This window comes from Barbus barbus (assembly GCF_936440315.1).
Source record: "Barbus barbus genome assembly, chromosome: 9".
NCBI lineage: Eukaryota > Metazoa > Chordata > Actinopteri > Cypriniformes > Cyprinidae > Barbus > Barbus barbus.
Window position 1 is genome coordinate 13,362,378 of NC_136737.1, and position 22,817 is coordinate 13,385,194.

Below are 22,817 nucleotides of genomic sequence, written 5' to 3' on the forward strand. Positions count from 1 at the left end.
AGTAATGCAGTTTTTGTAATGCCATTAATTGTTATCATTTTGACAGTCTATGCACTGTGATTGACTGTATGTTCCTATTGGACAGAAAACCAGTGCCAATGTTTTGACCAAATGCCTTGATTTTGAATCGGGTTTGCTGTTTTGATAGAGTTAGTATATGTAGAAAAAGGTATTCAGCATTTTGAAATATATAGTTTTTATTTATTTAACAAAATGTGGTTTTGGCCAGAAAACTAATTGTGGTGTGTGGATGTAGGTGTGTTGCTGTGTTAAGAGTTTAGAAACAGTACTTTAAGTATTGGTGAACGCTTGTTAGCAATTGATGAACAAAATGAAAAACAAACAACATAACAGTCAAAATTGACACAATACCAATTTTAGCTAATAGTTCACCTTTAGATGTTTAGCCCATAAAAACTATTACAACTCTATTCTAAAATCTAGCGATCTATAGTACCTGCTTAGGGGTCGTTCAAAGTTTTTGTATTCCACTGCGGTACTTTTCCATAGTTTCTCCAATGTAAACTCTGCAAATGCTGCATTTGCATCTTGCGTCTTTTACAGCATTTCACAAATTACATTTGTTTTAAAATTGTGAAGCTCAAATTAAAAATAGTTTAAATTTTAATAAAAAATACATCTGTAGACTTTGAAAAGTTTTCCATTGCAGTGACAAACGTGTGCTGTGTGAACTGGCCTTTTTATAACACGTTTTATAGCATTACACGCGAGATACCTTGTTATAGCCAAATGCTAAGGCAACATTGCAAGTAACCATCCCAGAATGCATTGCAAGAAATATGACATGACTGATGAAGACAAAATAGGTGTATTTAATTTAATTGGAAATTTAAGTTAAAAATAACTAATAATTGTCGCAACATTTGAGTTTACGCTGATTAGAGAGGATTTAGCTTAGCAACATGCTAATGTCAAACTCTATTGGAATTAAATACAAGTCACAGAAGAGCAATATTCTGTTTAGCAACTTTTGAAGTTATACGACACTGAACATGATACAGTTGAAGGGAGCTGACTATGCTAAGCAAATTGCTAGGTTTTGGAAGAGCAACATCTCTTTAAATATGTGCATACTGTACATTTAGTTTGTTAGCTTAGCAACATGCTAATGTCAAACTCTACTGGAATAAAATGTGAATCACAGATGAGCACTATTTGTTGGCGTGCACGGTTGATGTCAATTCTTCATTTCGGCTTTTGAAGATAAATCTTTTCAAACATGGCGACTTTGAAGAGAACTAACTATAGTTGGCAAATCACTAGGCTTTAGAACAGAAATATCTTAAAAAACAAACAAAAACAAATTGTGCATACATAGGTGTATATGACTTTCTTCTTTCAAACGAATGCAATCGGAGTTAAATTAAAAATACCCTGGCTCTCCTAAGCTGTATAATGGTAGTGAATGGGGGTAGAGATTTTAAAGCCGCCCATCATAAAAAGTTCTCCACACGGCTCAAGTGGTGAATAAAGACCTTCTGACGTGAATGAATGCATTTGATTTTCACAGATACTATTTAAACTAAACTGAACTAGACAATGACATCTCTGAATTCAATAATAAAATGCCTTAACTGAAAATTGAGTTTTTAATCTTATTTTTATACATTACTGACACTCTATCCTCCAATACTGTTAACTGCTTTGATACAATCTGTATTGTTAAAAGCGCTATATAAATAAAGGTTAGCGAACGATAGAAATGATCGTTTTAAATATGGATATTTTTCTTACATAAATGTATCGATTCACTTCAGAAGGCCTCTATTAACCACCCGAAGCTGTGTGATGCACTTTTTAAAGCTAGGAAAACCAGGATATTTTTTAATATAACATTTGTCTGAAACAAGAAAGTCACACGTAGGAGGGCTTGAGGGTGAGTAAATCAAGGGGTAATTTTCTTTTTTTGGGGTGAACTATCCCTTTAAGTAACTCTTTAGGTTACATTAACATACTACTTTTAAAGGGAGCTGACTATGCTATGCTACAGCTCTAGGTTTGGAAACAGAAATATCCATTTAAATATTCACATTTACATTTAATTTGGTGTAAATGCTTTATTTTAAGTATATCAGTTTGACTAGATACTACAGACAAGTTTTTTAAGTAACATCTAAAGATAAAACTATTTCTCAAGTGAGTGATAATAAACGTAAATTAGATAATATTATTTGAAATGAGAGACATTTTTAAGAATTTCTTTTGGCCAGTGCTGGACACACATGGGGAGATCAGAAACCAAACGCCGTCTTTGATATACACGTCAGACTAAAATTTGGCATTCATGAATAATGAATGCATGTGGTGGGGGAGCATCTTCAATGAGCCAGGAGAGAGCAGCGGTAGCGCTCATTTAGTGTCTGGCACGCGGCTCTAATGACTTCACCCAGAGCCCACCACGAGCCCACCGCTAACAACAGCAGCACTCTATGGGACCGCCAGCTGTTTAATTAAGCATTAGTCTAATCTGCATCTATTGAGCCAGACGTCTGTAGGACTTCTGAGAGGGATGTTAAAAGTTTCAGGTCTAAATGAGAGCGTGGTCCTGTTATCTCAAACTGCTGACCTGCATTTCAGTGTAAACAGGAAAATACTCTCAACATGAACAGAAGCATCTTTTTTCCCCTCTCTTTGTCCCAGCTGTTTGTTGGCAAGAACTTCACACAGCGCTAACAGATTCGTTTCACAAACAGACAAAAGCGATAATTGAGAAACATCTGAGCTGTTGACACAGCGCTTGCCAAGATTTAAGTGAAACTGCGTTGTCCTTTTTGTCACAAATTTGACGCAAATGCTGAAAGTTTCATTATTATTTAGCAACTGCTGTGACCTTGAGTGAACTCCATTTGGGTAACTGGGAGTGCCAGGATTAAAATACCCTTGCATCCCGAATTCCAGGAAAAATTATGAAACATTCTGAGATTTTACTTGGAACTTTAAAAGTCAAGATAAAACATGTGGAAATTGATAATTAATTAATGTTGATGCAAAAAAAAAGGGTACAAATTGCAAACTGGTATTGCTTTATGATCTTATTTTTATGGTTTATGGTAACCTGATATTGAATATAAATGTATTATTTATTATTACAGCCAAGGATTGAGGTTTATATTAAAAAATATAATAGTAATTAAAATTATATAATTTAATATATAATTAGATACTGTATACATTTATTTATATTAAAAAAGGCAAAAAAGGTACAAATTGCAAACTGTAAACAGAAAAACATTCAATTGTGACAAATTTATAAGATGCTGGTATTGCTTTATGATTTAATTTTTATGTTAAGCTTATTAAATTATTACGGCCAAGGATTGAGGTTTATATTAAAAAAGAAAAACTATATTAGAACTAAAATATATATATATATATAAAAAGAAAATTAGTAAATCAATATTTCTTAATGAATATTATATGTAATTATAAAATTATATAAAAATTTAATATATATTAGATAATGTATATACATTATATACCTATACATTTTATTTACATCAAAAGGGCATAATATAATATTAAATATATTTTATTATATATTCAAAATATTATTTATAGCTGTAGAAACAAATAAATAATTAAATAATTTATATATTATATACTGATTAAATTATTTAATATAACATTTAAATAATATTATAATATATTATACAATATTAAAATAAAAATAATATAGTATGAAACAATTTCATTATTTAAAATGATTGAACAATTAAAACACTATTTGTAAAGATATTATTTTTTTAAACATTACAATATCAATATTGCATGTATAATTACAATTAATAGTCTAATTATGTTTTAATGTACTAATATTACATATTATTTTATATAAATACAATTAATTGTCTATTTATTTACATTACTTTTTTTTTTTACTATCTTTGAAATGTAATTTAATTCAGATTTTTTTGCTCTAACATGGCTTACAGTCACGTTACATCATGAATGGTCCTCTTTGAGTGACCTGGGGTCAAGTACCATGTTGCAAGGACACAATGAAAACAAAGGAGGTCAGCAACTTTCTGGTCAGTCCTTCCAGCATCTGAACACAAGACCTTTGAGTTATAAGGTTGCATGTTATGAGGGTACTATTTGCTTCAAAGGTCAACATAGATCATAAATGCAGAAAAGCATGAAGATCTGACACGGATCTAAAAGCTTTACCTGCTAAAACGTCCCACATAACTCAAACTCAAGTCTGGGTAGGAGGTAGGTGGTTGGACTAGGGTCACAACAGGGCCTGTAGGAAGTGACTTCATCAGTGAAAAGATGTCAGCTTGTTTTTCTTTTTTCTTTTCCTGTTGTGTTCTGATAGGAACTTCCTCTCCAATGGGGGTGGAAGTAGGTGTCACTCTCCAATCCACCCACATCACAAGGGGAAATGTCCATCACACGCTCGACCACACAGTACATTCAGAACCAGGGTAAAGAGGTACAGATGAACAGACTTTAGATCCCCAAAGTGACGATTAATGAACATCGCGTCTCCGTACGGATGACATCAGGATGGCCGTTTCCATTTTTCACTTTATCTCTTCCATTCACAACAACACGTGCCTTTTTAGGGAAAAAATAAACACGGATCGCTATTACTGGGTGAACTGTCACTTTACAAGACAGGAGATGTGGTTGTAAAAGGAGAACTGTCTCCACAACAAACAATTTCTGTACAGTAGCCTCTCTCAATGGACCTTCGTGATCTAAAGTGGCCGATGTTTGCAGTCTGGCTTCTTTCTTCCTGCGGAGTTAGTCACAGGAGCTCAGGTGGCCGTTCCAGAGTGACATAACAGCCCTGCGCCGCTCTTCCTCTCGTCGCTGATAGATTGGTAGGAGCAAGTGTCCTGCTGACGATGCCCCCAAGCCACAGGAAACCTCATCGGTTGCTGTGTCTAACGAGGATGTGAGCTATGGTGATGGCATATTAACAGTCAGGCCCCAATGGACAGCCAGAATAAAAAGACAACATGGCGAGGATTCAATACGAATTGTTTCAGGTGAAACAATGGTCTTTACGGCTGGCTGTTCAAAGAGTGTGGGAGAGGTGAGTCCATCTGCACTCTGAGGTTTGAAATATTTGTTATTGTTTTTCAGCTAAATGCCTCTTTATTTTGGTCTATTGTCAGTGGGATTGAAGGTTCAACACATTCCAAGCTTTTTTCCTGTGCTAAAATGTGTGAAAAGTTGAATATGTGTGATTTTTTAATAATAATAATAATAATATATATATATATATATATATATATATAAATGAACTGAATGCTGTGGATTAGTGCATTATTCCCCACATATAGCACGATCTGAACCCTAAACATATTTTGTCAAAAAAGCCAGTATTGTCCATATTCAAGGCATCGCGAGTTCACGTTTTACTGCAGAAGCTGACAAGCGCCCTTGTTGTTTGTGAACAGAAGCCGATAAGTCCATTTTAGCGAATCAGCACGCTGTATTCAGGTCAGGTGACAAGGCTGCCAGTCACTTTGAAAAGAACCTTGCAAAAGCAGCACGTTACAGTGGTGAAGGAAAAGCTCCATGTATTTCAGTTTCAGTATTTCAGACATTTAGTCATTTTGTTAGGTGTGTTTGTCATTTTTATCATTTTAGATTGCATATTGTATTATGCAGATTTTTCTTATATGCTTGTAAATTTTATATTTTCAAATTTTTATAAATGTATATATACATATATATATATATATACATATACATATACATATATATATATATATATATATATATATATATATATGCACATACACATATAAAAATACATTTAAATGTAAATTAAAAAAATAACTGACAAAAAACAGATCCATAAACATAAAATGGATCTATATGTATATTTTATATATATATACACTCACCTAAAGGATTATTAGGAACACCATACTAATACTGTGTTTGACCCCCTTTCGCCTTCAGAACTGCCTTAATTCTACGTGGCATTGATTCAACAAGGTGCTGAAAGCATTCTTTAGAAATGTTGGCCCATATTGATAGGATAGCATCTTGCAGTTGATGGAGATTTGTGGGATGCACATCCAGGGCACGAAGCTCCCGTTCCACCACATCCCAAAGATGCTCTATTGGGTTGAGATCTGGTGACTGTGGGGGTCATTTTAGTACAGTGAACTCATTGTCATGTTCAAGAAACCAATTTGAAATGATTCGAGCTTTGTGACATGGTGCATTATCCTGCTGGAAGTAGCCATCAGAGGATGGGTACATGGTGGTCATAAAGGGATGGACATGGTCAGAAACAATGCTCAGGTAGGCCGTGGCATTTAAACGATGCCCAATTGGCACTAAGGGGCCTAAAGTGTGCCAAGAAAACATCCCCCACACCATTACACCACCACCACCAGCCTGCACAGTGGTAACAAGGCATGATGGATCCATGTTCTCATTCTGTTTACGCCAAATTCTGACTCTACCATCTGAATGTCTCAACAGAAATCGAGACTCATCAGACCAGGCAACATTTTTCCAGTCTTCAACCGTCCAATTTTGGTGAGCTTGTGCAAATTGTAGCCTCTTTTTCCTATTTGTAGTGGAGATGAGTGGTACCCGGTGGGGTCTTCTGCTGTTGTAGCCCATCCGCCTCAAGGTTGTGCGTGTTGTGGCTTCACAAATGCTTTGCTGCATACCTCGGTTGTAACGAGTGGTTATTTCAGTCAAAGTTGCTCTTCTATCAGCATGAATCAGTCGGCCCATTCTCCTCTGACCTCTAGCATCAACAAGGCATTTTCAGGACTGCCGCATACTGGATGTTTTTCCCTTTTCACACCATTCTTTGTAAACCCTAGAAATGGTTGTGCGTGAAAATCCCAGTAACTGAGCAGATTGTGAAATACTCAGACCGGACCGTCTGGCACCAACAACCATGCCACGCTCAAAATTGCTTAAATCACCTTTCTTTCCCATTCTGACATTCAGTTTGGAGTTCAGGAGATTGTCTTGACCAGGACCACACCCCTAAATGCATTGAAGCAACTGCCATGTGATTGGTTGATTAGATAATTGCATTAATGAGAAATTGAACAGGTGTTCCTAATAATCCTTTAGGTGAGTGTATATATAAATACAGATCCACTATATACATACATATATATATATATATGTGTGTGTATAATATAAAATTAAAAAAAAAATTAATATACACAAAAAATACATATAAATGTAAATTATAAATGAATAAATAAAACAGAAAAAATAAAAGATCCATAAACATAACAAATATTAATGTAAATCCATTAATATATAAAATAGATCTACATGTATATTAAAATATGTATATAAAAATTTAGCTCAAGGAAAATAGGGTTGAAAAATTGTTGTGTGCCAGTTAATTACTATCACTCATCAGCAACAGCAGTAATCCGATCTTTAGAGGAAAGAAACTCTTTAGCAAGTCTTTGAGGAGCTAGGCCTCATTGATCCAATCAAATGCTGTTTAAAACAGGCTAATTGGTCAGTTATGCTACACAGCATTTGGATTGAGATTTCCAGGACATTTAAACCTGACAGTTTTTAGGATGCTTAGGATGCTTCCAAATGATAGACAAAGTCATGCACACTGTCATAACTTGCAAATTTTCAGTTAATGAGAACATTTTGTGCAAAGAACCTTTTCCAAAGAAGGTCTTTAAAACCTGGAGGGTATCTAGTCACTTGATCTATATATTCACTTCAGATATTAAAACGATTCGATGGCTGCCTTCTAATCCCATTCCCACATCTTATCCTGTCCAGTCTCCACTCTGCTATGAATAAAATTGGGAAAACTTCCAAATATAAGGTTTCAAAATCTAAGGTATGGCATCTGATTTATGTCACATGCAAAAAGATAAAACATGCAGCCAGTTGAAACGTAAGAGCCCCAAAATACAATATATGTGAAGGAAAAACGACAAACAAGGACAAAATTTTAATTTAAAAATATTTTCGAGACTAGCAGTTATTCAGGTGTTTACTGGCAAACATTTAATTTTTGTCATTCTGCAGTTTCTCCTCTCTATCAGGGATTCATTTTCTTTCTTTTGGCACAAAAAATGTTTAATTAGTTTTGACTGAAGCGTGATTGACCTCTCATGTGGCCGGGAAAGAAGTCCTGACAGCACCGTGCAGGTGTGAAGTAAAACAGGAATCAGTGCAGCACCTCCGCTGGTGTGTCAATAGTCCGCAAGTCAGGAGAATCCTTGTGGGGCTGAAAAAGTGTGTGTGTGTGTGTGTGTTTGTGGGAGACACGACTAGCACAAGGTCCTGTGGCTGACAGCAGCTCCCCTGCCAGGATGTGTAACCTCACACGACCAAAACAGGAAGCCCTGCCACTCACTTAGTGATTGACACACTGGCGGAAGTTCATAAAGGTTCTAGAAGGGCTGCAGTCCATGTTCAGGGGTTGCTGACTGGGCCACCTGCTACAGTGCAGTAAGGCCGAGAGAGCTCTTGTTACATATAAGAGCATACTTGCCTGTCGGCCAGTCCTCCTCTGGGTCAAATAATGCTGTGATAAATACTTTCCAAAAGTAATAATTTTTTTTTTTTTTAATGAAAGTAATAAATATTGTTGTAAACGAAAAAACAAATACATGTAAAATAAAATAATTGCTCATCCCAAAAGAGCAACCACTTGGTGTCTGAGAAAAAATTGTCCGGGGAGGTGGGGGTGGGTGCCAAAACAACAAAGTGTCTGAAAAACCTGTTTGGAAGTTTGGAAGGAAGTTTGGAAGTAAGGAAGGAAGGAAGGAAGGAAGAAAAGAAAGAAAGAAAGAAAGAAAGAAAAATTAATAAAATAATTTCTGTAATTTATTTAGAAAGAAAGAAAGTTAATAAAATAATTTCTTTAATTTTTGACCATTCTGACAGCAATATTAGCTAAAGGGTGAAGTGTTTAAAAAATGAAAAAGGCAAAACAAATCAAAACAAACAAAACTAAAATCAATAATAAATAAATACTATAATAATTTATCTCATTTTTGAGCAATGCGAAGCAACATTAGTCAAGGAGTAAACCTGTTTGAAAAATAAAATAAAATAAACACACAAAACACTTTGCAACTATGCAGTGATTTCTAAGGTGGACAGTTTGGCAAACCTGATTGGAAAAAAAACCCCAAACAAAGCAAAACAAAAAACTTCAACATGTGGAGATCTCAGTGCCGGAGATGATCTGACCGGGTAAGAGTGTGAACAGACTGCTGTCTCACAGCTGAGAGTGATTATGACTCTTGCATCATGGGATGTGTCACACTATGACAGAATGCCGGTTCACACCAAACTGCCAATTATCAGTAAGCCCCGCCCTCCTCTCCTCTCCTCTCAAGCAGGAACCGGGCCTGTGACCTTGCCCTTGACAGGGTGCCTCATGCACTGTGTACACTTCAAATTGATTCACACCACGGGGAATCTGGAAATTTCCATGTGAAGCCTCAAGTGTGAATAAGATTATGTATACTCTGGTATTAGATTTCTGTTTAGTGAGCAAAAAAGGGAAAAGCAATGGTCAGAACACATTATCTCTCAGACCAGACAGAGACCACCCAAACGAACACAAAATATGCGAAGCTGAAGTATGATATGAGAGGGAAGTCATTTTATGAAATGCAATCAGAAGTTTAGAGTGTAATAATAAATCTACCAGTCTGACACAACAGATAGGGACATCATTTTTTTGTTGGCCACCAGAGGGCTGCTGTCTTTGATCATCACTCTGCTTCCTCTCAGTGTACCAAGTTTTTAAGTGAAGATGATACTCAATTACTTTATTATTATAAATGATTTTTTTTTTTACCATCCCAGTGATTTTAAGACGCTTCATATCAATTTTGAATAATAACTAAAATGCTACATTTGAACTAGAAAATGCTGTTTGTTTTACATACTGTAATCTGATGTTATATTTTATATAAAATAAAAAAAGACGTTTTTGATAGCAACAGTGTACAAGTAGTTGGGATTTTGATTCAACTTAGTTACTCTTTTGATTTATTCAGATTTGTTCCTCAATTCATTGACTTTCTGCAAGTTACAGCACTGTTGTGCTTGTCATGCGCAAATTATTAAATAATTCAGTAAACATTTTCATTACATGCTTTTATTTATTCATATTTTTGGTATTAAAACTGACCTTTTATTTAGTTATGAGCAAGTCGCTGAATCATTCACTAAACCTATTTATTTATTTATCTATTCATTCATTCATCCATTTATTTATTTTTGGTATTAAAATTGGCACATTTTTTTTTTTAAAGGAGGAACTTAAGAATGATTCATGCACTTAAAATATTTATTTTTTTAGTTATGTGAGAAATTCACTAAATCATTCACTAAACCAAATCTTTATTTAGGTTTTTTTTTTGGTATTCAATTTGGCACTTTTTTAAAAAAAAGGAGGAGCTTTACAATTACTCATTCACTTAAAAGATGTGTTTGTAATTTAGTTACGAGCAAGTCACTGAATCATTCACTAAACCAATTCATTGTTTTTTTTTTATTAATATTTGTACATTTTTAAAAAAGGGAGGAACTTAGGAACAATTTGTTCATTTAAAATATTTGTTTGTTATTTATTTATTTATGAGCGAGTCACTGAATCATCCACTAAACCAATTTTTTCAATTATTTTTGGGGTATTTTTGGTATTAATATAGGTTTTTTTTTTTAAAGGAGAAAGATTTGTTCACTTAAAAGATTTGCTCAAAAACCTAAACCCTGCTACAAGCTACTTTTTTGAAATAGGAGTCTTACTTTAATATCATTTTAAGCTCAATATCATTGTAACTTAATCATAATTGCTTGATAAGAACCAAAAGTACGAACAATATATTACCTATTGACACTCGTACACATTTCTGACTTCGAGCAAAGGGTTTGATATCATTTTTGTGACACTGTACAGAAAGCAAATTGATTTTCTTTTAAGATGTCAAATAACCTTGGATCCTTATTGATAGATGGCCACAGAAGTGGTGTGAGGCCTTACCTGTCCAGAGAGGTGGACACCAGTGACAGGACATCGCAGGTCTTCATTTAAGTTGTCGTGGACACAGGGGAGGGACAGATGCCCTGTGAAGTCACATGACAAGGAAGGTGGCAAACAAAAAAATTTGTGGTTAAAATTTGCATGATGATACAAATAAACCATTCACAAATTGTAAAATGCTTATCAAACTGGGTGCAACTCTTCTACTCAACTGTCCAGCCAAAAGAAAAAAAAACACAACAATCAATCGCGCAAGCTAATATTTCACTGCGCATCAATATAGTACAAGCTATATTTTTAAAACCTTTATCAAACGGCCACAGAAAAAAGACACACAACACCACTATGGCATAAATTTCTCAAATTTATGGCTGACTTGTGTTTAGATGCTATGATAGTATGGTAGGGAATAGGGATGAGCACAATCTTTGCCTCCCATCCCAGAGGACTCAGTCCCCAATTGGTGGGGTCTCTGTGTGCCCATAAATCTGGGGGCACTTCGTAATACGCATCGAGTCTAAGACATTAGGTCTGTGAGCAGCATGTCCTGAATACATACACCAGCCTTTGTGTGCCAGTGTAATGCTTCATTCAAGAGTCACTTACTATTGAAGTGAGAAGTCAGATAAGCGCTATAGAATGGTATTCCTCACAACGAACATTCATTGACTTCCATATACAAAGAACAGCTGATTTGTGTAAGTATATATTTAGAAAATATTTGCATGTATTTATTGATATTCATATAATTTATTATATATAAATATATTTAATATATAAACATAGCATATTTTTCTTAAATATATGCATGTACAGTATGTGTGTATATATATATATACATGCATATATACACACACACACACACACACACAGTTTTATTTTTATAGTATATATAGTAAAAAAAAATATTACAAAAAAAATTAAAGCTAATAAAAATCTTAATAAAATTATAAAGCAAAACAGTAAACTCGAAAATGGAAAATTAAAACCTAAACACACACACACATATAAATGTATATATATATATATATATATGTGTGTGTGTGTATGTGTGTATATAAATACAAACACATACAGTATATATTTTGAAGATATTTACATGTATTTATTGATATTCATATAATTTATATAATATATTAATATATAAACATAGCATATCTTTCTTAAATATATACATGTATGTGTGTGTATTATATGTACACACATGGTCAGAATTGTTGGTACCCATGATAAATGTGATCATAGAAGGCTGTGAAAATAAGTCTGCATTGTTAATCCTTTTTATCTTTTATTTACAAAATTCACAAAAATCTAACCTTTCATTGGAGAATAAGAATTTAAAATGGTATTGATATCATTATGAAATAAATATTTTTCTCTAATACACATTGGACACAATTAACGGCACTCTTTTATTCAATACTTTTTGAAACTTCCATTTGCCAGTTTAACAGCTCTACATTTCCTCCTATGATGCCTGATGAGGTTAGAAAACACCTGACAAGAGCTCAGAGACCATTCCTTCATCTAGACTCACTCCAGATCCTTTAGATTCCCAGCTCCATGACGGTGCTTCTTCTCTTCAGTTCACCTCACTCATTTTCTACAGGGTTCAGGTCAGAGGACTAGAATGGCCATAGCAGAAGCTTGGTTTTGTGCTCAGTTACCCAATTTTGTGTTGTTTTTGAGGTTTGTGTTTGTGTTGAAAGACCCAAAAATGGCCCGTTATAAGATTTCTAACAGAGTCAGTCACTTGTTGATTTTTTATCTGTTGGTATTTGATAGAATCCATGATGTCTAAACAAGATGTCCAGGACCTCCAGCAGAAATATAGGCCCACAACATTAAAAATACAGCAGTATATTTCATTGTACACATGGGGTACTTTTTATCCCTGTGTTCACCAAACTCATCTTGAGTGTTTGCTGCTAAAAATCTCATTTTTTAGTTACATCTGACAATAGATGCCAGTCCCATTGGAAGTTCCAGTCGTGTCTGACAACTGAATATGTTGGAGTTTGTGTTTGGATGAGAGCATTTTCTTTTCTTGATTTTTTTTCTTGAAATCCTACCAAACAACATCTGGTGATGCAGGTGCTGATTGATTTTTTTTTTTTTTTTTTTTTAGGTTTTCTGACCCTGAAACTCAACTATTTTCGGCAATTCTCCAGCTGTGGTCCCTGGAGAGTCTTTAGCCACTCAAACTCTCCTTCTCACTGTGCATTAGGATGATACAGACACACGTCGTCTTCCAGGCAGATTTGTAACATCTTTAGTTGATTGGAAATTCTTAATTATTGGCCTGATGGTGGAAATGGAAATTTTCACTGCTCTAGCTCTTTTCTTAAAACCACTTCACTAATTTGTGAAGCTCAATTATCTTTTGCTGCACATCAGAAATATATTATTTGGTTTTTCTCATTGTGATGGATGATTAAGGGAATTCAGGCTTTGTTTTCCCTCCTATTTATATTTCTGTGAAACAGGAAGCCATGGCTGGATAATTTGATGTTCATAATCACCCTGGAGTGCTCAAAATTGTGAATATGAATGGGAATATATTTCAGAAATATTTTACTCATTGTTTTAGTTCAATGAAAGGTTCGATTTTTTTGTGATTTAAAAAAAATAAAACATCAAAAGGATTAATAATGCAGGTTTATTTTCACAGCCTTCTTTCATATTTACCAAGGGTACCAACAATTCTGACCGCATGTGTATATACATAATAAATATACACAGTACATACACATATTATGTAAACAAAAACTTTTATTTTGGATGCAATTAATCAGTATTATATATATATATATATATATATATATATATATATATATATATGTATATGTATATGTATATATATATATATATATATAGATAGATAGATTAACTGCATCCAAAATATATATATATATATATATATATATATATATATATATATATATCTCAGACTTAGCTACAGTAAGTAAACTCAATTTTGTCTCCAAATAATAGCCTCCTCAACACAGGACTGTCATGGTCGGCAAGCGTCCTGCGACAGGATTAATCTCCTGCAAAGGAGGGTGGGCTGGGGCAGCCAGAACTCATTTGGTGTGTTGCCCATCAGAAATATCTTCATCTATCTCTGTCTCATCTACATGGGTGGAAATGGAGGGATGAAGGGCTGAAAGGAGAGAGGGAGCGTGAAAGGGGTGTCCAGAGGAGAGAGTTCAGCGCATTCAAGGAGTCCATCATTCTGACGTGTCAAAACGTCTATAAACTGAGTTTGTGGAAGTGTCAGTGTGCGTTCAGCGACACGAGCTTCAGCTTCTCCAGGCTTTTCTGAGATATGAAGTATCTCTTTGAGGAGACAAATCAGAAGGGAGAAAATAAGTCTTTTATTAAGCTCCAAAAAGCAAAAAAAAACACTTGAGAGAACGTAGGCTGTAAAAAAAAAAAAAAAAATCTTGTGACAGTACAGCAGTGATAAACGCAACAGGATTGTTTCCAACCAGGTTTCTAAAATGCTCCCTTGTCTGCCATTGCTTTGTTACTTTCTGAACACATGGTTTCTTGTCAGTCTTACATCAGCACTTTAGAAACTTCAAGGTTTCAACACTGGCCCAGATCTCAAAGTATTCTTGATAAAATAGTACCAGTTGAGGTAAACAGCCAAAGGTAAACTGAGTGTAAAACCCAAAGGCAGATTTAGTTATGAACCATCTGTTCAATTCATTGCGATCAGGCAGGCATGCTGGCAGATATCTGAAGATTGCAGAAACTGAGAATGAAATACCTGCATAATCTCAAGGGACAATGAAAAGCTCTTTTGTTGCTCTTTTGTTTGTTTTACTACTGGATGACTGAGAAGCAGAAGGTTTTTTTTGTGACTAAAATGTTATAAACAGACCCTTGATGCTGATTGGTTAATACAGTATTCCAAGGCCAAGTATACTTAGATTTTTACCTGTAAAAATATCTTTAAGAAATATGTGCAGCTCTAGTTTAGAGTGCAAAGACATTTCCATAGCTCATAACTGTACAGAAATGATGGAAGCAGTTTCCACCACAGAACAAAAATAAATAAATAAAAGGTATTTGTGACTTTTTATCTAAAAATTCCAACATTTTGTCAGAATTGTGAGATATAAACTCAGAATTGTGAGATATAAACTCAGAATTGCGAGATATAAAGTCTCAAATTCTGAAGAACTCGCAATTCACAGAAGAAAAGTCAGAATTGTAAAATATGAACTCAGAATTGTGCAACTTAAACTCGCAACTGCAAGAAATAAAATCTGAATTCCAAGATAAAAATTTGCAATTACTTTTTTTATTAAGTGGTGAAAAAAGAGAATTGCGAGATATTAACTTGGAATTGTGAGAAACAGTCAGAACTACGAGATTATAAACTCAAAATTGCAAGAAATATGTCATGCATGATATCAAATGTAGTAGACCAAGGATACTTTGGCCATCAGTTGCGCTGAAAAAACTATATAGTAACAGCTATAATGTGAAACACCAAAAAATGTGTGTTAAAAGGTAACTACATATCAGTCCTGTGAAGTCTCATAGTACAAGGCACTATTGGGAAATTGAAAAAAAAAAAAATCTTAAAATGTCTCATCCTTTTCTCAAGCTGATTTTAGTTTCTACATCTGCAAATGTCAATATATATAGCTCAAAATGAGCTGACATGAGGTATTCAACAATTTCAGAAGACCTGGCAAACCTTCAGAGCTGTCAGGAAGTTTTTACTTTCTGGAAGAAAAAAAAACGTGTTGTCTTGGCCTACTCTCTCTTTCTTCAACTTTGAAAGAAGCCAGGCACTGCAGGATAATCACAGTTTAATAGGAGCAAATATTGAAAGCAGGAGCTGACCAACCAGATCCCCTTTCCTAGTGCTCTCTCCCAGTGCGCCGAGAAAAACGCTAGCACATGGGTACATAAGAAATCGATCATTTCATGATATATCAATTAACGTGAAGAGTGGAGGAAAACGTCGTATTGACGTTCGTCCATTGTTTGCGTTGGAATCGTCCAGTCGAATGCCGATGGAAACGCAGCTCTGTCCAAAATTTTGACAACCTTGTTTAAGCAAAACAATTCACGTGTACCAATCTAGAGTTTCAGCTCGAAAAACGAACAGGATAAACCGCCCAAGAAGTCGCCCAGATAAATACATTCATGCTTGCATTTTTTTGTACTTGTTCTTGAGATGAACTTGCGAGGTGCGTGTTCCCTCTCAGGCGTCCTATTTGCCATGCAGAGCCGTTGCATGCTGGGAGAGGGACTTGTCCACAGACTGGGGCCTCTTTCTAATGATTTCCCACACCTGCACATCTGCTGCCGTTTTAATTAATACTCTAAGGAGGTTTGTCGCGAGTAATCAAAAACATTGTCACTTACGGAATCCTTCATTACAGAACAAAAATCAATACTTTGCATGAGTAGAATGAGGGCACTTACAAAGTAGCCCACGTCGCAATAAACAATCTAATCAAGTAAAGGTGCAGAAGACTTTATTCCATGCAGTTCAGGGTTTTTTCGTGAAGCAGCAACACGTGGTGAAGGGCTGGGCATCATTTTTATGCAGGCCTTGGTTCCTCAGCTTCATACGGGTGGAAATGGGGGGGGGGGGGCACGGCGAAGACAATAGTCGCATCAGCTCTCTTCAGCTCTGCAGCATCACCGCAACCTCTCTCCTCGCTGATTTATAGCCCGCCGCTGACCTCTGAGGTCGTAACATGGTGATGGGTGACTGGCTCTCAACGGTAAGCTACTGGCACTTGACAAAGTGCCGAGAGCAGAATGAATTTAATCCTCTTTTCCTCAATCATCAACAGGCGCACGCCGGCTTGCTGCCCTGACCCCCTCTCATCCTGACTGCTATAACAAGATCTCCCATCTCATGGAAGAGCGAGGGAGAGGGAGGGTGAAAAATTTACTGTCATTTCTACTTTCCAATGAGCTCCGGTGAGCACTTCTTTCACCTTCAGGTTGCTTGGCGTGCTTGGGATAAGGAGGGTTGGTTGAGACGCGGGCGAGGGCACTTCGATGCACCTGTCTAACTTTGGGTCGTTCGCCAGAGGTACTTCAATCTGCTATTGCTTCCATCAACTTGATAATGGCATCTGAAAGCAAGTTCGATTTAATAAGCAGATAAATCTCCAATAAGGATGGATGGTTCACGTAGCTCATTCGTCAATATGTGGATGTGCCAGTTAGCCGCAAACAAATACTTACCGATGCAATCATTAACGACATACGCAAAAATCCTTTCGGTTACTTTGCCTTTTACTGTCGCTGGGTCGGGGATTGTAAATTTAGGCGATATAAAATGCATAATTTCCTAAAGTAGGGTTTTAAATTATCCGGCAGTGCAAATGTTGGCCCACTGTGGCAGGCGAGACACAGTAGGTTATAATTGAAAATAAAAAAGCCATTTAAAAGGCATTCAATAAGCCACTGGGAAATTGATCAGGCTATAAAATCTGGAACGGGAGGCTGGCACTCCACTTTGGTCCTGACACAGCACTATCACTGCAGGCTTCACGGTCTACATGCTGGCATACAAACAAGGGATGCCGCGGAAGTACACTTCCCAACGCTTTCCTTGCGTCCTCGGGCATGCATTTAAATTGGGCAAGAAACATAATGTTGTAGTACGCAGTGGACTTGTTCTGGAAAAACTGGGAAAAATTATTTCCCTCAGTGGTAGGGAGTGGTAAAAAAAATGATAGAAGATAGCAAGAGCGGGCCCAAGTGTGCACGAAAAAAAAACACATTCCGCTCCTGCTTCTTTAACTTTCAATTCTCCCAAGCATCTCTGCTTCACAGCCCCTGGCTATTGCCTTTCTCAATCTGTCCCTGGGGAGGCAGGAGTTATGGGCCCTGTCGATTGAGGAGAAAGGGATGTTATTCCCCTGTCACCCTCACCCGGTCCGCCAGCAGCCCTGCCCTGATCTATGACCACCGTGGCGGGGTAGAAGTGTCTTGATGCACCATTGGTTTCCAGCGCTGTCACCCCCACCCTGACGCTCAAACTCATACTACCTTTACAACCCCCTCACCGACCCTTTAAAACACCCCCTTCCGTGATTCTTGTTGGGGAGCTCTTTGAGGGACAGGGGTGTGACACGATGACCTCAAGGAGGTCACCCCTGAAGGGACAAGGTCTGGTTGGCGTCACAAGCAGGATTAAGTGACACCTGGTGGGAGTTTACCTGAGATGGCAGACTGCACAATGGTGTGGACAGTTGATTGTGATATTGAGAGACTATGATCTTGGCGTAAACTTTCAAGTGCATAAGGCAATTTCATGAAACTTAGTTTTAATACTAATTCAACAAGCTCTGTTAGGTCCATTCCAAAAGCTAGTGAGCTGTCTCACTGTCTGCTATCTACATAGGCAGCCAATTTCTAAGCATGATAGAAATAATTTGTTTCAAAACAATATTTGAGGGTGAAATTAACGTTTATTTGTGTAGCACACAAAAAAAAACTGTTCAGCACCAACTAACAATCACAGTTCAAATGAGTAGACATATTAGCATGCTGTTAAACCAATGACTATATACACTAATAGCTACACTAATAAGTACTAATAATAGCATAAAATATTGGGTAAATTATAATATATTATTACATTGGTGTATTTTAAATTTTAAATATTGTTTATAATAAAACATTCATTATATAAAATTGTAATACAGTAATGTAAGACCACATCCTGAACATGTCACCTTTTTATAATAATAATCATTATTATTATTATTATATTAAAAATCAGCATAATTAATATGTAATTGATATTTTCCCCTTTACACTAGTGTATGATATTACAGTACCTTATTACAGTAGTGAATGAGGTTTTCCATAATTCTGTAACTTTCACAAAAATTGCATACAATACAAACTTTTTTTATTCATACAAAATCTATGTTATATTTAAAAATCAGAATTACATTTTTAATTCTCATTTTGCATGTAAAACATGATTTGGACTTTGATGCTGCCTTTAGATTCCTAAAACATATTACTTTTTTGAACAACATTATGTCACCAGTGATGGGAAAGTTACTTTAGAAATGTAACTGATTACAGATTACAAGTTATCCTATTTAAAATGTAAGAAGTAGCGCAACTATTTAATTTACTTTATTAAAGTAACATAACCGATCACATTTGAGCATTTTGATTACATTTCCAAATTTCGAATTAATGTTTTAATGGATTACAATAAATTAAACTTATAATAAAAATTATAATAAAATAAATTAAAAGATTATATAATAATGTTTAAAGCACAGCCACCACAAAATCAGACTTCAACACCTTTTTGCTTTGAGATCATTCTGAGGTTAAATACAGATTTAAAATCATCAACATTTGATTAACATAAGTTAATCATTAACATTTTCATGAGTAACTGTTATTTAATTACACTTTTTTTTCAGTAACTCTAACGGATTACAGTTACATTTATTGTGTAATTAAATTATGTAACGCTGTTATATGTAACTAGTTACTCCCCAACATGTCACATACAGTAGGCATGGTGGCTATGCTTACAGATGTTGCCTAGCTGGATTTTGTAACAGAGTTTTAGCCTACAAAGGAGAAAAGTTATTCAATTGAAGCAACTGGGAACGGGACATAGAATAAATCTAAATTTAAAATAGAACAGACAGACACACGTCTCCTTATAAGTCCATATGGGGCAATTGATGTCAGATCTCCATACACATGAGAAGGCCTACAGGGCACGCATCCATCTGACATGTGTCGAGAATTAAGAAAAGGGTGGAGAGATGGAGGAAGGCCTCGGCCCGCAAGAGCTCCGAGATGAGACGGAGAACTTACCCTCCGTTAGCCCGCAGGCAGAAGGGTGACACTCGGCTGACCGAGATGCACATAAGTGACTTTGGATATGAACTATAAAAGAAAGGATGAAAAAAGCCGAAAAAAACTGATGCAGGTGGTTATGTGACAGTGACCCCGCTGGAGATGATCTGACTGAATAAAGAGACAGATTAATAAATAAATATCTTTTAAAAAATGGGAGATCGAGGAGGGCTGCCATCCATCAAAGATCCTATTACCACGAAACCTGGAGCCATATGTATAAGGCACCCGGGATCCTAAGCAGATACAAATTCAACTTTTCCTTACAATTTGTTATCGCTGACATCCATCACCCAACACACACACAGATACACAAAGACACTCACACACTGGGTTGAATCATGAACAGATTTCTTTTAAAGCAGATTTAAAATAAATCAGTAATATCATTCGCACACAATCATAAGTAGCTTTATTGGTGGAATTAAAAGAGTTAAAAATGAGGAAAATGAGAAAAGGATTTTTTTTTCCTCAGCGAGAGGAATGTAAGCAGCTATCTAACCACTACCATATTTTTGTAATCTGTTTATTTGGGTATTTATACGAACAATATGTAGTTGTGTATTCAGCTTGTTCACTCAAATGACATGGTCTTCATTTGGGACAACAAACATATATAAAATGTCAGCCTACTCAGTTTTCAAGGTCAGGTGTTGTCAATCTTTGTGAGAGTGTGTGTCGGTGAGGGAGGTGGGGATGATAACAGATGGATTCAACTTTGCTAAAGATCCACTTGTAACACTGGCAGAATTACACCCTGCTGCATTACGTTGCATGTTGGTATGCAATAACAAATTATCGCGTTTCAATAGAGGTTGAGATATGCAGTCATTTGTTGTGACATCCAACATAAACTACTTGTTACAATTAGTAGTGACACCAAACGTAAACTTACATTTGCAATGCTGAAAATGTAGGAATGCAACAACAAACTACTGAAACAACCATATGCTGACGAATCACTTAAGTCATCTAAAAGTTTCATTTAAAGCAAAATCACAATCTCTGGTGTCTTTTGGCATAAAAACAAATATTTGGTAAATTTGATTGTAACGGCTTGGGCACACCAAACACGAAGCGAATATTCTCATTACGTTATCGCTGTAGATTACTCGTGGGGTGTTTTTCGTATCACGCGAATAAAATCAATGCTCCCCTCCATTTTCTGATACAACTGGATGTGCCAAACTAGACCTGTCAATAAACTCTTTGCTGATTGGCTTACGTGACAACATGTTGTGAATTTTCTGCTCGAGTTTAAATTTTTCTATTTGTCGCCTGAATTTGCATCTATGCACGTCTTTGCATTAACTTTGTATGTAATCTACTAATAATAAAATTTGCTTTTGGTGTGCACACACCATAAGAATTGTTAAAAAAAAAAGTTTTTCTTAAATTGTCATTTATATATTATTTACATCAAAATATATAAGTGAATGTATTGATTTCTGCCAAACACTGTAATAACACAAAGCTTTTATGAGAAAAGTTACTTTATTGTGTATATGATATATATATATATATATATATATTATTATTTTAGTATGCATTTTTTATATATATATAAAATATGTATTTTTACTGTTATAAGAGCTTTATTATGTTTTATTTTATTAAATGTTTTATATAATTGTATACATTTTTGTGTTTTCAAATATGTTCATTTACATATATTATTATATATTTATATAGTAACAGTAAAATCAAATTGATGAGCATTTTGAGTTCAGCAAAACAAATTCATATGAGAGAACATTTATAAGAACAGCACATTTTAATGAGAAATAATGCTTCATTTCAGGAATAAAATAATGTTAATATGGTAACTTTATCTTTTTAATCAATTCATCTGATTCATTCAAAAGTGACAAGGAATCACCAAACACTTATCCTATTTGTCTACTACCTGACCTCAAATTTTGTCACTTTATGCCTCGCGACTTCCTTCAGCATGTCTTATAGAATGTTTTAGAAGTAGAAAGAGTGTAGAAATGAACTTTCTGCTTTCATCAACCTTTTCAAGTTGACCCTTGAGAAGTGCAGCCTTTTGATTGACTTGTATCTCCTTTGAGGTCACTTATTCAAAAGGCAGAAAAGAAGAGAAATAGGAAGAAAGAAAGCATAAAAAATTGTACTGTTCCCCTTGACCTTCAGCTTTATGGGTGACTGTACTAACAATACACCGTAACATAATGAAAGCGAAGTAGTGAAAGAGGAAAACGACTTCAGAATTAAAATTTTGTCAAAACTCCATAAGCACTTGTCCTTTCATGCTTTTATTTTGCTTATAACAAGTTCTTGTTTTTGTAATTGGTGGATTGAAACCATTGCCTCAAAGGATGAAAAGACATGAATTGATCAAAAGTGAAGGTAAACGCTTTTTCTCACACTCGAGAATTACTTGACCTTGAATTGAAGAGACACAACAATCAGTTATATACAATCAGGACATTTATTGTGGGCTCGGCCCTATTTGTTACGACACAAGGCCTTTCACAGTTGGGCTCATATGCGTATGAGCGGCTCTCTTCCTTTTGGTTGCATTATACACACGTTTCTTCTAAGCACTTAGTCGTGAGGCTGGCTGACTGGTTTAAAAATTGCTTGGCATTAAAAACAAATATTCAATCATGGCCTGCATCGCAACCGATTACGGCGAGAGTCCGGGTGACGCCAAGATGATTAGTTGCATCACTTATATGCACAGGACGGCCCCTTCTGCATATGCATATGGTTTGCGCATGCGACGCCCGCTAAAACTGCCATTTCATTCCTCTCAGAGCAAATTCACATTGAGTAATGGGCTGGATAATACCAGCTGCCAATCAAAATGAATTAGTGCATGTGTCTGATTCTGCTCTTTGATTGGCCATGTCATGTTTCATCTGGTTTCTGCGTGAGAAAAGCTATGCTAGGAAAAAAG

The 22,817-nt window shown here is 35.6% G+C and overlaps 1 protein-coding gene across 1 annotated transcript in view; it reads right to left on the reverse strand.

The window, feature by feature from the left end:
- Positions 1 to 22,817, reverse strand: part of LOC306875478 (adhesion G protein-coupled receptor D2) — a 91,866-nt gene that overhangs the window by 7,875 nt on the left and 61,174 nt on the right. Inside the window, exon 24 of the mRNA XM_079426089.1 lies at positions 11,006 to 11,088. Coding sequence (XP_079282215.1) covers positions 11,006 to 11,088 — 83 coding nt within the window. The remainder of the gene's footprint in view (positions 1 to 11,005; positions 11,089 to 22,817) is intronic.